Source organism: Salvelinus fontinalis, unplaced genomic scaffold, assembly GCF_029448725.1.
Source record: "Salvelinus fontinalis isolate EN_2023a unplaced genomic scaffold, ASM2944872v1 scaffold_0245, whole genome shotgun sequence".
In the NCBI taxonomy this organism is placed as follows: Eukaryota; Metazoa; Chordata; class Actinopteri; order Salmoniformes; family Salmonidae; genus Salvelinus; species Salvelinus fontinalis.
Window position 1 is genome coordinate 55887 of NW_026600454.1, and position 17548 is coordinate 73434.

The 17548-nt window shown below is 39.7% G+C and overlaps 1 protein-coding gene across 2 annotated transcripts; it reads left to right on the forward strand.

The window, feature by feature from the left end:
* The first annotated feature begins 3250 nt into the window (after positions 1-3250).
* LOC129844876 (zinc finger protein 883-like) lies at positions 3251-14686 on the forward strand. 2 transcript variants are annotated; one of them, XM_055913044.1, is made up of 2 exons: positions 3251-3823; positions 10908-14686. In XM_055913044.1, the coding sequence occupies exons 1-2, from the start codon at positions 3511-3513 to the stop codon at positions 12308-12310; spliced, it is 1716 nt and encodes a 571-aa protein (XP_055769019.1). In that variant the 5' UTR covers positions 3251-3510; the 3' UTR covers positions 12311-14686. The 2 variants fall into 2 exon arrangements, with proteins under 2 accessions (XP_055769019.1, XP_055769020.1); XM_055913045.1 differs by lacking the exon at positions 10908-14686 and adding an exon at positions 5115-5647.
* Positions 14687-17548: the final 2862 nt, after the last annotated feature.

Below are 17548 nucleotides of genomic sequence, written 5' to 3' on the forward strand. Positions count from 1 at the left end.
GTATATTATAGGTCAGATTAATAGAATTGCTGTGGGAGTGCTATTTATATCCCGTCACTACTGATCATTCATCCATACTGTGTGTGTCCCATCATTGCAGCTTTGGAAATAAATGAACTATCCATCCATTGCTCCTTCCTGTGTTGACTCACTGACTTGAGAGACCAGGAAGGTCACACTAGCTCGATAGGTTGATATCTAGCTCAAGCTTCACCTCATGCTTTTCATTAACTGTGTGGTTGTGTTATCTAGTGGGAACCCGTTAGCACGGTAGACTCTGGTGACTTCTTGCCGTGGGCTCAAATTAAAAGAGGAAATCAACCTGCTCCTTTATGTTGTGTCAACTTTTCGATATGTCACGTTTGATACCGGAGCTACGAGCCTTGAAAGCAGTAAACTTCAAAGCAGTGTGCTGATGCCTGTATCACTTTATCAGAGCAGCTCGTGAAGCTTCATTTCGTCGAACAACCACCTGATTAGTTTGGTATTGGGCTGGTTTGACACTGCAGGCGACTGATTGATCTACAAATCACTACTACATCAATAACCAGACCCACTAGAACACAGTCCCATCTCCATTAACTACATCACACCTGCCCAGACCCACTAGAACACACCTCCATCTCCATTAACTACATCACACCTGCCCAGACCCACTAGAACACACCTCCATCTCCATTAACTACATCACACCTGCCCAGACCCACTAGAACACACCTCCATCTCCATTAACTACATCACACCTGCCCAGACCCACTAGAACACACCTCCATCTCCATTAACTACATCACACCTGCCCAGACCCACTAGAACACACCTCCATCTCCATTAACTACATCACACCTGCCCAGACCCACTAGAACACACCTCCATCTCCATTAACTACATCACACCTGTCCAGACCCACTGGAACACAGCCAGAGCATTCAACAGCACCATTTTATTTCTCTCCGTCACTTTCAACTTTTAGATAATAAAGCATTTGACCTTTCTATTGAATTAACAACAGAGGATTGGTTGATTTCCAGGTTTAATTAAGTATTATATTTAAGATGATTTATGAGAAAAGTATCGTCCAACTCTGGGGTATCTCACTGCACCCTCAAAAGCCATGTTTTGAAATATACAGACAGACGGATTAAAAGTAATTTTACATTGTATAACTGTACTTCTGACAGCCAACTTTCTAACTCCGCCCATAACTTTATGACATCATAACATTCCCAGAAGGATTATTGAGTCATTGTTAGTTTTACACTGAAGACATGACTCTGCCGTTGTGCTGTAGAATTTGTGGATTTTGTCTCTTGTATAATAAGGGACTCATCATTTGTCCCAACATCACAGGCCACAGACTTTGATGCAGTTAAAGACTTCCAAATGTGTTTCCGCAGTTTAAGATCAACTGAGTTTTTTAATGGGGTTTCTCCCTGTGCACCTGCCAATGTGAATCCTTTGAACGAGACAAGTTACCAGACAGGACATATTGCTAATGTTCTTCCCATTGATAACCTGAAAGACAATTAACTTGTGGGCGGTGGTGGTGATGTCCTATTCGATGACGTTGTCCATCGGGATTCCCCAAAAAAGATAAACGCTCTGGATTGATCACTGGAGTCAGATGTGAAGGAGGAGGTTGATCATCAGGAGTCAGATGTGAAGGAGGAGGTTGATCATCAGGAGTCAGATGTGAAGGAGGAGGTTGATCATCAGGGGTCAGATGTGAAGGAGGAGGTTGATCATCAGGAGTCAGATGTGGAGGAGGAGGTTGATCATCAGGAGTCAGATGTGAAGGAGGAGGTTGATCATCAGGAGTCAGATGTGAAGGAGGAGGTTGATCATCAGGAGTCAGATGTGAAGGAGGAGGTTGATCATCAGTGAACCTCTAGGATTGTGGCTGGGCTGGCGTTTCCACTTCCAGCTTGGTCATATATTTTGATACATTGAATGTTGATATTGTGAATCTAAGTTATATATTTGTACCTCCTGTTTCATGAAGTGATGTCACTAACTACTGCCCCTATATACAGCGCATTTGGAAAGTATTCAGACCCCTTCACTTTTTCCACATTTTGTTACGTTATTCTAAAATGGATTAAATCAATAATTTACCCTCATCATTCTACACACAATACCACATAATGACATCACAATACCCCATAATGACATCACAATACCCCATAATGACATCACAATACCCCATAATGACAAAGCAAAAACAGGTTTTTATAAATGTTTCAAATGTATCAAAAACAACAACTGAAATATTACATTTACATACAGTACCAGTCAAAAGTTTGGACACACCTGCTCATTCAAGGGTTTTTCTTTATTTTTACTATTTTCTACATTGGAGAATAATAATGAAGACATCAAAACTATGAAATAACACAAATGTAATCATGTAATAACCAAAAAAGGGTTAATCAAATCAAAATATATTTCTATTTGAGACTCTTCAAAGCAGTCACCCTTGGCATTATCTCAACCAGCTTCATGAGGTAGTCAACTAGAATTCATTTCAATTAACAGGTGTGCCTTGTTAAATGTTAATTTGTGGAATTTCTCTCCTTCTTTCCTTCATGTAGATGTATTGTTACACCATGTAGGAGCAGTATAGACCTAGTCTGTTCATTATATACATCTACATGATGTATTGTTACACCATGTAGGAGCAGTATAGACCTAGACTGTTCATTATATACATCTACATGATGTATTGTTACACTATGTAGGAGCAGTATAGACCTAGTCTGTTCATTATTTACATCTACTTGATGTATTGTTACACCATGTAGGAGCAGTATAGACCTAGTCTGTTCATTATATACATCTACATGATGTATTGTTACACCGTGTAGAAGCAGTATAGACCTAGTCTGTTCATTATATACATCTACATGATGTATTGTTACACCATGTAGCAGCAGTATAGACCTAGTCTGTTCATTATATACATCTACATGATGTATTGTTACACCATGTAGGAGCAGTATAGACCTACAGTAGCTGGCTAATTATTTCGATTTAGTTTGACTTAATGTAACTGCCTTAAATGTGCTGTAGTAACGATTTTTATTCGTACTAATCAATCAACACATTCCTGTCTTTGTATGTCTCAATATTATTGTATTATTTAATTAAATCCATTTAAAATAATCTTTGTCTGAAAATAACATATGATCCTCAACGGCGTTTCCCCTCCAGTCAGCAGACGGCGATGTGCGTCTTTCAGGCGACGCTGCCAGCGTGACGTATAATCTAGTGGACGGTTCTTCATAAACAGCTCGTCAACCACCTCGGTAGCTTGCTAGCCAACATAGCCGAAAGATTAAAGCTATTTATACGCTTTCCGTGTATATTACCTACTGTGTTTTCGACACACTTAGGTCGTATCTACTTGTTAACCTATTTAATATTACGTTATTTTGTATTAGTCAGCTATAGTAGCTGGCTGGTTAAATTAGCACTAGCCTATTCGCTAATGATAGCTAGCTAACATCCCCGACCATGAGGTCAGTAAGCTTCTCCCCTCTTGTTAAAGAAGAGGTCTGCTGGACGGAGAAAGAAGCTCTGGGGCTGAACATTGTCGTGAAAGAGGAGAAGGAAGAAGAGGAAGTCACAGTTAAAAAAGAAGAGAAAGACGTTTCAGTGAAAGAAGAGGAAGACGCGTTCAGAGTGAAAGAGGAGGAGGAGGATGTTACAGTGAAAGAAGAGGAGGAAGAGAAAGAGGAGGATGCAGTTTTTGGAGTGAAGAAGGAAAGGGAGATTACTGTCACATTGAAAGATGAAGAGGAGGAGATAGGAGATCTGATTAACACCAGTAAGTACCGCCTTAAATGTGTTTTTAACTTTGGATATTCAGAGTTGGCTCGTCAATACCTCTTCAACGGAGGGCCCAGGATGATGACTGATATGTCTATAATCAGACGACGTAGAGAGCAAGCTACCCCTTGTTTTCTCTGTTCCGTTTCCAAAAAGTGACTTAACATATATATTTGAGAAGGGTCTATCTGCTGACCGCAGACTGCGGGGCACTGCATGTAGTGATTTTCATGTAGTGATGTTTTACTACACACCGTGCCCCCCAATAGTGCCATGTGAGAGTTGGGGTTGGCTACAACAAAGATTATGGATATACTGACAAGATGTCTCTCCGCCCTAACAAGGGGAGTCGTTGTCCACAAAGCGGCACTGCGGGTTGTCTAGCTCCCGCCTATCCTGTTTTTGGATTGGTGGATTCATCTTATTATTGTAATCTATTGTTTATATTCTATGAGGGTTTTTGTCGTCAACCGTCTGTATTCAATGGAGAGAGATGCTAAGCTACTAGCATGAATATGCACCGCCTGTATTCAATGGAGAGAGATGCTAAGCTACTAGCATGAATATGCACCACCTGTATTCAATGGAGAGAGATGCTAAGCTACTAGCATGAATATGCACCGCCTGTATTCAGTGGAGAGAGATGCTAAGCTACTAGCATGAATATGCACCGCCTGTATTCAGTGGAGAGAGATGCTAAGCTACTAGCATGAATATGCACCGCCTGTATTCAATGGAGAGGGATGCTAAGCTACTAGCATGAATATGCACCGCCTGTATTCAATGGAGAGAGATGCTAAGCTACTAGCATGAATATGCATAGCGATCTGGAGACAACTCCTATAGTGTTTTTATTAAAGTTGTCGGTATGTCACGTGTCCACATAACAACTTAAGCATTACGAAACTTCTGTTAGATCAAGTAAACTTCACATAGCATATAACGAGACATATACGAGACTGTAACCTACTGGCATGACCTAGAGAGATACAACCTACTGTAACCTACTGGCATGACCTAGAGAGTTACAATCTACTGTAGCCTACTGGCATGACCCAGAGAGTTACAACCTACTGTAACCTACTGGCATGACCTAGAGAGATACAACCTACTGTAACCTACTGGCATGATCTAGAGTTACAACCTACTGTAACCTACTGACCTAGAAAGCTTAAGTTATAATATTCCTGGATTTTAAATGAATATTTTCCAGTAATAATGATAATTTGTATCTTCCTATCCACATGTGGAATCCCTCTCCTTTGTCGTCCTCTCTACACCAATAGCAGACAACTACTGTGGGACTCCCAATCACGGCCGGATGTGATACAGCCTGGATTCGAACCAGGGACTGTAGTGACACCTCTTGCACTGAGATGCAGTGGCTTAGACCGCTGCATCCGTGTGTGTGTTAACTATTAGAATGCTGTACTAGAATGCTTAAAAGGCCTCTAAAATTTTAAATACCGGTTATCGGTATCGTTTTTTGGGGCAAGGAAAATATTAGATATCGGTATTAGCCAAAAATGTAATATCGGTGCATCCCTTTATTCTAAAATGTATCACAATACCCCATAATGACATCACAATACCCCATAATGACATCACAATACCCCATAATGACATCACAATACCCCATAATGCCAAAGCAACAACAGGTTTAGGTTTTTTGCAATGTATTGAAACTATTCCCCAGGATAACTAGTCTCAGAGTAATTTAAGATCCCAGGATAACTAGTCTCAGAGTAATGTAAGAACCCAGGATAACTAGTCTCAGAGTAATGTAAGATCCCAGGATAACTCGTCTCAGAGTAATGTAAGATTCCAGGATAACTAGTCTCAGAGTAATGTAAGATCCCAGGATAACTAGTCTCAGAGTAATGTAAGATCCCAGGATAACTAGTCTCAGAGTAATGTAAGATTCCAGGATAACTAGTCTCAGAGTAATGTAAGATTCCAGGATAACTAGTCTCAGAGTAATGTAAGATGCTTGGAAAAAGAAGCTGAAAAGAATAACAGAACGGCACCATTAGAACTAAAATGTGTCGCCTGGATGTCAGACCCCCAACCCTCCAAACTGTAAATAAATAATACAATGTGTCTCCTTGGCAACATTAGAACCTTGGCACGTTTACTGTGTATGTCGAGACAAAGGAATGATGTAAACAAATAATCCAAAATATTTTTGTCAATGAGACAGTATATAAACAAAGGAATGACCGAACCCCCTTTGGTGACTGAATGCTTGTAAGAAACCAGATGATCAAAACATTAGATCACATCAAATAAGCCTGAGTGGTTTCACCTCCTCCCAGACTATACTGGATACTACAGTTATAACTATACATAGTTATACAGGATACTACATTTATAGAGGATACTACAGTTATAACTATACATAGTTATTCCAAAGGTGGGCTACTTACTATCCACTGTTTGCAAGCCACCGTTGCTGATCTATTTTATTTATTTATTTCACCTTTATTTAACCAGGTAGGCAAGTTGAGAACAAGTTCTCATTTACAACTGCGACCTGGCCAAGATAAAGCAAAGCAGTTTGACACATACAACACAGTTACACATGGAGTGTAACAAACATACAGTCAATAATACAGTAGAAAAATAAGTCTATATACAATGTGAGCAAGTGAGGTGAGATAAGGGAGGTGAAGGCAAAAAAAAGGCCATGGTGGCGAAGTAAATACAATATAGCAAGTAAAACACCGGAATGGTAGATTTGCAGTGGAAGAATGTGCAAAGTAGAAATAGAAATAATGGGGTGCAAAGGAGCAAAATATATAAATACAGTAGGGGAAGAGGTAGTTGTTTGGGCTAAATTATAGATTGGCTATGTACAGGTGCAGTAATCTGTGAGCTGCTCTGACAGCTGGTGCTTAAAGCTAGTGAGGGAGATAAGTGTTTCCAGTTTCAGAGATTTTTGTAGTTCGTTCCAGTCATTGGCAGCAGAGAACTGGAAGGAGAGGCGGCCAAAGGAGGAATTGGTTTTGGGGGTGACCAGAGAGATATACCTGCTGGTGGTATCCAATCCACCTACCAATGCCATTCAACTCTCCTTCCGTGACCTCCAACTGCTCTTAAACGCAAGTAAAACTAAATGCATGCTATTCAACCGATCACTGCCTGCACCTGCTCGCCCGTCCATTATCACTACTCTGGACGGCGCTGACTTAGAATACGTGGACAACTACAAATACCTAGGTGTCTGGTTAGACTGTAAATTATCCTTCCAGACTCACATTAAGCATCTCCCATCCAAAATTAAATCTAGAATCGGCTTCCTATTTTGCAACAAAGCATCCTTCACTTTTGCTGCCAAACATACCCTCGTAAAACTGACCATCCTACCGATCCTCGACTTTGGTGATGTCACCTATAAAATAGCCTCCAACACTCTAGTCAGTAAACTGGATGCAGTCTATCACAGTGCCATCCGTTTTGTCACCAAAGCCCCATATACCACCCACCACTAAGACCTGTATGCTCTCGTCGGCTGGCCCTCGCTACATATTCGTCGCCAAACCAACTGGCTCCAGGTCATCTATAAGTCTTTGCTGGGCTGCCTTAACTCAGATCACTGGTCACCATAGCAACACCCACCCGTAGCACGCGCTTCAGGAAGTATATCTCACTGGTCATCCCCAAAGCCAACACCTACTTTGGCCGCCTTTCCTTCCAGTTCTCTGCTGCCAATGACTGGATCGAATTGCAAAAATCGCTGAAGTTGGAGACTTATATCTCCCTCACTAACTTTAAGCATCAGCTATCTGAGCAGCTTACCGATCGCTGCAGCTGTACACAGCCCATCTGTAAGTAGCCCATCCATCCCCATGTTTTTATTTACTTTTTTTGCTCACACCAGTATTTATATATTATATATGTTATATATGTTACAGTCACATATATTCTACTTGCACATCATCATCTGCACATCTATCACTCCAGTGTTAATTTGCTAAATTGTAATTACTTTGCTACTACGGCCTATTTATTGCCTTATTGTCTTTATTGTCTCTGTACTCCATTTGCACACACTGTATTGTTCATGACGTCCTCCAGTGATTTTTAACTTTTCCTGTTGAAAAGTGATATATAAATACAGTAAAGTATAAACACACTAAAGGGAAACAAATAAATTGTTTTGAGCAAAATAGTGTTTTTTTAGACAACTGCAAACTAGAAGGAGTGAGTGATGTCATAGTAAGGCCTTCAATGAGTTGGCTTGATGGGAAGTCGTGATGTCATCCAATAGGAGACTGATCTTCATGTGAATATTCATTATTCTTTTTTAAATCCTTCCTGTTCTGTCAAGTTGGTTGTTGATCATTGCTACAAAGCCATTTAAGTCTTAACATAGATTTTAAAGATGATTTAAGTCCAAACTGTAACTAGGCCACTCAGGAACATTCAATGTCATCTTGGTTAGCTCCTCCAGTGTAGATTTGGCCTTGTGGTTTAGGTTATTGTCCTGTTAGGACAGTTTTTTGTATTCAGATCTCTGAAATGCACTCTACCTACGTAACATTTAGTTTCCTTATGTTACGGTGGGAAAACAGTTTTCATAGGCACAGAAATTCTAAATAATTTCAGAGTGTGCTAAATCCAATGGTTCTAACGGAGAGTCCCCTTAACTTTATTGACAACACCCAAATGGATACTGTCATTAATGTGGTTCTTCAATAATTACACATAATTCTTAATACTGTAGCTGTTTAGTTAGTCACATGTTCAACTATCATCAGCTGAATCAGGAAATCATTTTCTGAATGACAGTCAAATGACAAACATCACGACATGCAACAACAACCAAAGTGCTTCTTCATTCATTACTCTGGTAAAGACAGTTATGCCGTGCTCCACGTTGGATCCAACATCCCTAACAAATTGGTGTTTATAATGTTATTGTCTGCTTGATTTACTGTAGGGTCTCGTTAGTCTGTTTGGACACAGAGATACAAACCTCATAATGTGTAGACAACTGTTCCTTGGTGGATAGGCTATTGTACAACACACAGAGCTATTTTCCTATATTTGTAGTTAGGTGAAGTTATGGGTCCTACAGTAGGTCTGTTATTGTTAGGTGAAGTTATGGGTCCTACAGTAGGTCTATGTTGTTGTTAGGTGAAGTTATGGGTCCTACAGTAGGTCTATGTTGTTGTTAGGTGAAGTTAGGGGTCCTACAGTAGGTCTATGTTGTTGTTTGGTGAAGTTATGGGTCCTACAGTAGGTCTATGTTGTTAGGTGAAGTTATGGGTCCTACAGTAGGTCTGTTATTGTTAGGTGAAGTTATGCGTCCTACAGTAGGTCTGATATTGTTTTGGGTCCTAGAGTACACTATGCTAGGCTGCAATAACAACCAAAGTGCTTCTTTGTTCATTACAGGTATATTTGTTTATTAGGTGAAGTTATAGGCCAATTTGGCAAACAGTGTACAAGCCCTCATTGTCAGGTTGATGGAAAAGCCAAAGAGCATTTTACTGGTTGAAGGGTTTTTTAAATACAAAGCGGTTGATTTGTGATGACACAAACATTATATTAAGCAGGACATTCAAACGAGCCTTACAATTATAATCTAAAGTAGTGTGAAATGCACTCATAAGCAACCTGGACATGGAGGTTACTCCCCTGAGTTTTCCCCCATTCAGAATACATTGTGAAAAACTAAAATCTTTGCTCACCATTTTTGCTCCAGGCAGATATACTACATCCATAACTAGTGGTTTCCTCATTACCAGATATACTACATCCTTAACTAGTGATTTCCTCATTACCAGATATAGTACATCCATAACTAGTGGTTTCCTCATTACCAGATATACTACATCCATAACTAGTGGTTTCCTCATTACCAGATATACTACATCCATAACTAGTGGTTTCCTCATTACCAGATATACTACATCCATAACTAGTGGTTTCCTCATTACCAGATATACTACATCCATAACTAGTGGTTTCCTCATTACCAGATATACTACATCCATAACTAGTGGTTTCCTCATTACCAGATATACTACATCCATAACTATCGGTTTCCTCATTACCAGATATACTACATCCATAACTATCGGTTTCCTCATTACCAGATATACTACACCCATAACTAGTGGTTTCCTCATTACTAGATATACTACATCCATAACTAGTGGTTTCCTCATTAGCAGATATTCTACATCCATAACTAGTGGTTTCCTCATTACCAGATATACTACATCCATAACTAGTGGTTTCCTCATTACCAGATATACTACATCCATAACTAGTGGTTTCCTCATTAGCAGATATACTACATCCATAACTAGTGGTTTCCTCATTAGCAGATATACTACATCCATAACTAGTGGTTTCCTCATTACCAGATATACTACATCCATAACTAGTGGTTTCCTCATTACCAGATATACTACATCCATAACTAGTGGTTTCCTCATTACCAGATATACTACATCCATAACTAGTGGTTTCCTCATTACTAGATATACTACATCCATAACTAGTGGTTTCCTCATTACCAGATATACTACATCCATAACTAGTGGTTTCCTCATTACCAGATATACTACATCCATAACTAGTGGTTTCCTCATTACCAGATATACTACATCCATAACTAGCGGTTTCCTCATTACCAGATATACTACATCCATAACTAGTGGTTTCCTCATTACCAGATATACTACATCCATAACTAGTGGTTTCCTCATTACTAGATATACTACATCCATAACTAGTGGTTTCCTCATTAGCAGGGAGGAGTTTCTGCAACCAAATTGTGTTGCATCGCCCTCCTGCCGCAATTTTACAAACACAGAAAGGGGCCTATATTGGAGACCAAAAGTCATCTGGCACACTGCTTAGGATTTCAACAACTTTAATAACTTATTTTGAGCCTACAATCATCGATGTTACTACTGTGAAAACGAGAAAACAAGACAATTGTCAAATAATTTAACAGGCGTCAATTGTTGTACAACTTCATGGGTATCACCTTTTACCTCAAATTAACAGTGGATTTCTGCTGTTGTGGGCCTTTAACCTTCTGTCTGACATTGTCATTCACACAGGAGAGAGACGGGACTATCGTGGATCCTCTGGGGAGTCTCAACAACATCATGATGCTGACGAGGCAGAGAAGAGTCTCTTCACATCAGAACTCAAGAAACACCAGCAGAGATCCACAGGGAAGACATCTCATTGCTGCTCTGACTGTGGGAAAGGTTGCAAATCTTCATCGGAACTTATAATACACCAGCAAGTACACACAGGAGAGAAGCCTTATAGCTGTGATCAATGTGGGAAGAGTTTTACTCAGTCACGCTCCCTGAAATCCCACCATAGAACACACACTGGAGAGAAACCTTTTGGCTGTTATCAATGTGGGAGGAGTTTTACTCATCTAAGCAACCTGATAGTACACCGGCGGGGACACACAGGAGAGAAACCATATAGCTGTGATCACTGTAGGAAGAGTTTTACTACATCTGGTAATCTAACTATACACCAGAGAACACACACAGGAGAGAAACCTTATAGCTGTGATCACTGTAGGAAGAGTTTTACTACATCTGGTAATCTAACTATACACCAGAGAACACACACAGGAGAGAAATCTTATAGCTGTGATCAATGTGGGAAGAGTTTTGCTATATCTAGCCATCTGACTGCACACCAGAGAACACACACAGGAGAGAAATCTTATGGCTGTGATCAATGTGGGAAGAGTTTTACTCATCTAAGCAACCTGATAGTACACCGACGGGGACACACAGGAGAGAAACCATATAGCTGTGATCACTGTAGGAAGAGTTTTACTACATCTGGCTATCTAACTATACACCAGAGAACACACACAGGAGAGAAACCTTATAGCTGTGATCAATGTGGGAAGAGTTTTACTCAGCTATGCAGCCTGACAGGACACCGGAGAACTCACACAGGAGAGAAACCTTATGGCTGTGATCAATGTGGGGAAAGTTTTACTTCATCTAGTTATCTGACTATACACCAGAGAACTCACACAGGAGAGAAACCTTATGGCTGTGATCAATGTGGGAAGAGTTTTTCTACTTCTGGCCATCTGACAGTGCACCAGAGAACACACACAGGAGAGAAACCTTATGGCTGTGATCAATGTGGGAAGAGTTTTACTGCATCTAGCAATCTGACTAGACACCAGAGAACACACACAGGAGATAAACCTTATGGCTGTGATCAATGTGGCAAGAGTTTTATTCAGCTACAAACCCTGAAATCACACCGGAGAACTCACACAGGAGAGAAACCTTATAGCTGTGGTCAATGTGGGAAGAGTTTTACTACATCTGGCTCTCTGACTCTACACCAGAGAATACACACAGGAGAGAAACCTTATAGCTGTGATCAATGTGGGAAGAGTTTTCTTTCATCTGGTCGTCTGACAATACACCAGGGAACACACACAGGAGAGAAACCTTACAGCTGTGATTAGTGTGGGAAGAGTTTTACTACATCTAGCTATTTGACTATACACCAGAGAGCACACACAGGAGGGAAACCTTTTATCTGTGATCAATGTGACAAGAGATACTCTGATAAAAGATATCTGATCAAACATCAGAAAATACATACATGAAGCAGTTGTTTCATGATATCAATGAAATAATGTCACAATGTAGAATGTTTTAACATTGTAGTAGGAGTATTTTAATGATGTCACAATGTAGAATGTTTTAACATTGTAGTAGGAGTATTTTAATGATGTCACAATGTAGAATGTTTTAACATTGTAGTAGGAGTATTTTAATGATGTCACAATGTAGAACCCTAAACGTTTGTCCCCTGTTCTATTGATTTCAACATGATATGGATATTAGCCTCAGGGGGGAAATCCAGGCTCTGAATTGAAAGAGTATTATTTATGAGATTTATCAAAAAGTGACTAACAAAAAAGAGCTGTGTTACACTTACCATGTTGGTGACCCACTGGAATCAAAATGCAACATTTCAAACTGTTTCTGCATATTGGTTATTGATTTGGACACGTTAAAACTGTGTTTTGACATTGCACTATTCCCATTTATCAAAATGTCATTCAAAAGACGTTGAAAATAAGACTATGCCTGACGTCCAATATATGTTCTGTCCAGTATATGTTCTGTTCAGTATATGTTCTGTCCAGTATATGTTCTGTCCAGTATATGTTCTGTCCAGTATATGTTTCGTTGTAGTTGAAAGTGAAAGTTGAAAGATGTCTTTTCGGGTGGTTGATTTTTTTCAATGACTTAAACTGCTTAATTTCAACGTACTTGCAGCCGATACACCTATAATCAATTTTTATTAACAATCTGACATCACTCCAGTATTTCTTTACAACATTCAAATGCTAATTGTCTTTATTCCACTACTGAAGAAGCATGACCCAAATCACCTCATATATTTCAAACATTCAGCCTGACGAAATATATATGTTTTATTATTCCATGCCTCACCATTAAGTGAAGTATTGCCAATACATATTAACAAAGGGGTGAACATTTGGTTTTGATATTTCATATTATGTAACATTTAGTAATCATAGTTATTCATGCAACCAACTTGACATTTTTGGGTACATTTATATTGACATTGTTACCCTGCTTTTATATCCAACAACATGCCTATCTAGTGAACCCTGAAAAGAGAGAGAAGCTCCGCAGTGAGGTGTAAAGTTACTACGGATATCGCAGGAGTTTCCTCTTGAAATCAGACATGTCCGTGGTAAGGACAACTTGGTTGCTGATTATCTCAAGGGTGGGCAGTCAAATAGATTTGTGTTTTGCATTTAGCCAGTGAGTTACCATGATCACAATTTATTTTGACACGTTTTTCCCGTGTTGGAGATTAGTTTTATCTCTTATTCTTTTCTGTGTTTTTTTTGAAACGGCACTGTTAAGGGCTCGTAAGTAAGAGTTCCAGTGTTGTATCCGGCGCATGTGACTAATCCTATTTGATTTGAGTTTTGTTTGGGCTCGTTCCAAGGGGACGAGAGTTCTAGAAGCTAGTGGGTTTTAGGAAGACGACAGTTCTAGAAGCTAGTGAGTTTTAGGAAGACGAGAGTTCTAGAAGCTAGTGAGTTTTAGGAAGACGACAGTTCTAGAAGCTAGTGAGTTTTAGGAAGACGAGAGTTCTAGAAGCTAGTGGGTTTTAGAAGATAGTGGGTTTTAGGAAGACGAGAGTTCTAGAAGCTAGTGGGTTTTAGGAAGATGAGAGTTCTAGAAGCTAGTGAGTTTTAGGATTCTATAGAAAGAAAAAGTAGAAAAAAATAATACGATTGTATATTATTATTTAGAAATATGTGTTTTTTCTTGTTTTTAAATGTTGACAGCCAGTAGACACCATGTTTATATTGGTGAAGGTGAAGCATTGTAGATTATGTGAAATGGAAGTTTTGGTTTGTCTGAATGAATGATCTGAATAATTGGCTATATATATCACCTTTTGTTGCGCTACCGTTTTGGTTTGCTTCCTGTCTTTAAGTTTGTTGTGGGTTTTTCTTTCGTTTGCCTCTTCTTGGGCAGATTTAGTGGGTCTCATGGTGGGTGTCTTTTATGTCCCAGTTGTTGTTACTAGTCAACTTTCAGTGGACACCCCCATAGTGTCTTTCAGAGCCCCTCCTAAAAAACAAGCTTATATTTTGGGTTGGATATTTTAACATTTTAATCAATGGCATTTCCTTAGGATGCTCATTAGTCTTTAAGTTGTGATTATTATTTTTTTTAATCCTCTTATGTTTGTGTACTAAATATTTCACTTTTTTCCTGTGAAGCCATTGTGTTGCATCCATGTCTGAAATGTGCTGTATAAATAAAGCTTGATTTGATTTGAACATATTGCAAAACAAGATTAATCCAATGTCTGACCAATCAACAGACTGATCGTCCATCTTAGTATGAAAAACAGTCTCAATCCCACTTTTCAAGCCTGCTGAAGGCGTGGTGGAGTGGTAAACACCATCCCCGGCTCTACCAGGGGCTTGAGGTGGTCTCACACAGCTCTGCTGGTGGAGTGGTAAACACCACCCCCGGCTCTACCAGGGGCTTGAGGTGGTCTCCCACAGCTCTGCTTATGTCATGTTCTGTGGCCTTGCCGTTCCATTTCTTGACTGCCCCTGGAACACAGAAATAAACACATTTAGTCATATTATATAAAACACTCAAAGTAATGGATATGGAGCATCTACAGCCTCAGTTACAGTTACACCTGGCACCTAAATGTGACTTCTGTCATCTGATCACTCCAAGCTGCATTAGGTTCAGATCTACCAGGATGGGCCTTTGACATTGTCTGGACGCAGTCAGGCCACTGAATATAAATAAGCAATGTAAAGAGATGGGGTGTTTCCAACAGTAGTATCTAACTAAATGCTTGTGTTCCTAGCTCCAACAGTGCAGTAATATCTAACAATTTCACAACAAATACCTAATACGGAGAGGAAGGCTGAGGACTCTACTCTACTCTACTCCACTAAGAGGACATAAATATTTACCATCTAAACAATGTGTGACCTCTCACCTCTCTGGCTGTAGAAGTGTTCTTCCTAACCAATCCCTGAACAGCTCTCTGACTGAGCTCCACCCTCACTGGGTCTTCAGAGGAGAGGAAGGCTGAGGAGGGATGTAAGGATGAATGGATCAGTCAGTCAATAAAGTGTAAAGCTGCTGTCTATGCTGTCTGACAAAATCACTATTTTAGTAGTTCATTAAAGTAAATAAGGCTTTATGACTGCTGAATACCAACTATCAATCACTTAGATCATGTATTTTCAGGTAGAGATACATCCTTGGGAAGTCCCTAGCCCGTTGAAGTTGACATTTAAAATGGTTAAGTTAGGGTTTAGGGTAGGGATGTCCCAAGGATCCCGGATAGCATTGGTCATTGTGCATTCTTCTGTCTCTTTTACATAGCAGGTGATGGGTTCTGACTTCTGAACTTGAAAATATGAAAAATCCTTATTATGTGAAATTGAATTAAACAATAATGTATGTTGATGCTAATATGATGTACAATATTCCATGATGTTTCTATAGGATAATAATAGAGTAATATATTGAATATGATGTACAATATTCCATGATGTTTCTAGATGATAACAATAGAGTAATATATTTAATATGATGTACAATATTCCATGATATTTCTATATGATAACAATACCGTAATATATTGTACAATATTCCATAATGTTTCTATATGATAACAATACCGTAATATATTTAATATTCCATATACTATTTTTTTAACAGTTTCACTAATTAACTTATTCATTATGATTCAACATCAGTTCACCGTCACCTCATACTGTATTAGAGCAGCAGCTGACTGCCCAGTTCAACGTCAGTTCACCGTCTCACCTCATACTGTATTGGAGCAGCAGCAGCTGACTTCCCAGTTCAACATCAGTTCACCGTCTCACCTCATACTGTATTGGAGCAGCAGCAGCTGACTGCCCAGTTCAACGTCAGTTCACCATCTCACCTCATACTGTATTGGAGCGGCAGCAGCTGACTGCCCGGTTCAACGTCAGTTCACCGTCTCACCTCATACTGTATTGGAGCAGCAGCAGCTGACTGCCCAGTTCAACATCAGTTCACCGTCTCACCTCATACTGTATTGGAGCAGCAGCAGCTGACTGCCCTGTTCAACATCAGTTCACCGTCTCACCTCATACTGTATTGGAGCAGCAGCAGCTGACTGCCCGGTTCAACATCAGTTCAACGTCTCACCTCATACAGTATTGGAGCAGCTGTCTGCCCTGTTCAACATCAGTTCAACGTCTCACCTCATACTGTATTGGAGCAGCAGCAGCTGACTGCCCGGTTCAACATCAGTTCAACGTCTCACCTCATACAGTATTGGAGCAGCAGCAGCTGACTTGATCGTTGATGCTAATCATCATGTTTTGAATCTGAGCGTAAATAGAGCCGACTACAACTCTAAAAATGAAGGGTTCAACTGGAGTTGTTCTCAGATCCCCTAAGAACCGTAGGGTTCTTGGTCAATGAAAAACAGCCACAAAAGGTTCTTCAAAGAACTTGTTAGAAGGTGGGTTCATCGAGGAACCTCCGTTGTTGCTGGACTTCTTCCGGGAACTTCGCAATTACAACTGAAAACGATGGTGACAAGTTTGGATGCGACAACAGTTAAAAAGGTTAAGTTGGGTTGATGTTTGGCTCTGAATATGTCTCGAAATAATTTATATAATAATAATATAACATACTAATAATGAATAACGAAGACAATGATGGTTTTCTGTGAATATCTTCCATAACGTTACTATAGTTAATTACCGTAAATATTAGAAAGCCGGGTTTGACCGTCGGCGTTGTATGAGCTACAGTACAGTACCGTTATCTAGCTAGCTAACGTTATGTCCTAACTAGGCAGAACTAGGTTTGGATTATTTCCCTCAACTATATTCTTTCCCATATATTGTATATCGTTTCCATGAAGTCAACATGGCTTTACACTCATTAACGTTAGTTACCAATCTAGAGCAGTTCTCACTTTTGTGATAATGAACTAGCTAACGTTAACTAACTAACTAACTACCTAAGGACGGTGACCTGTCCAGACGAGATGTTACAACGAACTGAATCGTCAATGGAGGTCTTCCTCTTTATATAGCCTGCTACAGCATGCAATACTATTAACTCACAAGGGGGCATAACGTTACATGTACAATACTATC

What these genes read in the sequence shown, in the direction of transcription:
- LOC129844876 (XM_055913044.1), top strand. Translation starts at nt 3,511, where the DNA reads ATGAGGTCAGTAAGCTTCTCCCCTCTTGTTAAAGAAGAGGTCTGCTGG. An exon ending in AGGAGATCTGATTAACACCA is followed by an intron (nt 3,824 to 10,907) that starts GTAAGTACCGCC and finishes TCATTCACACAG; the next exon opens with GAGAGAGACGGGACTATCGT.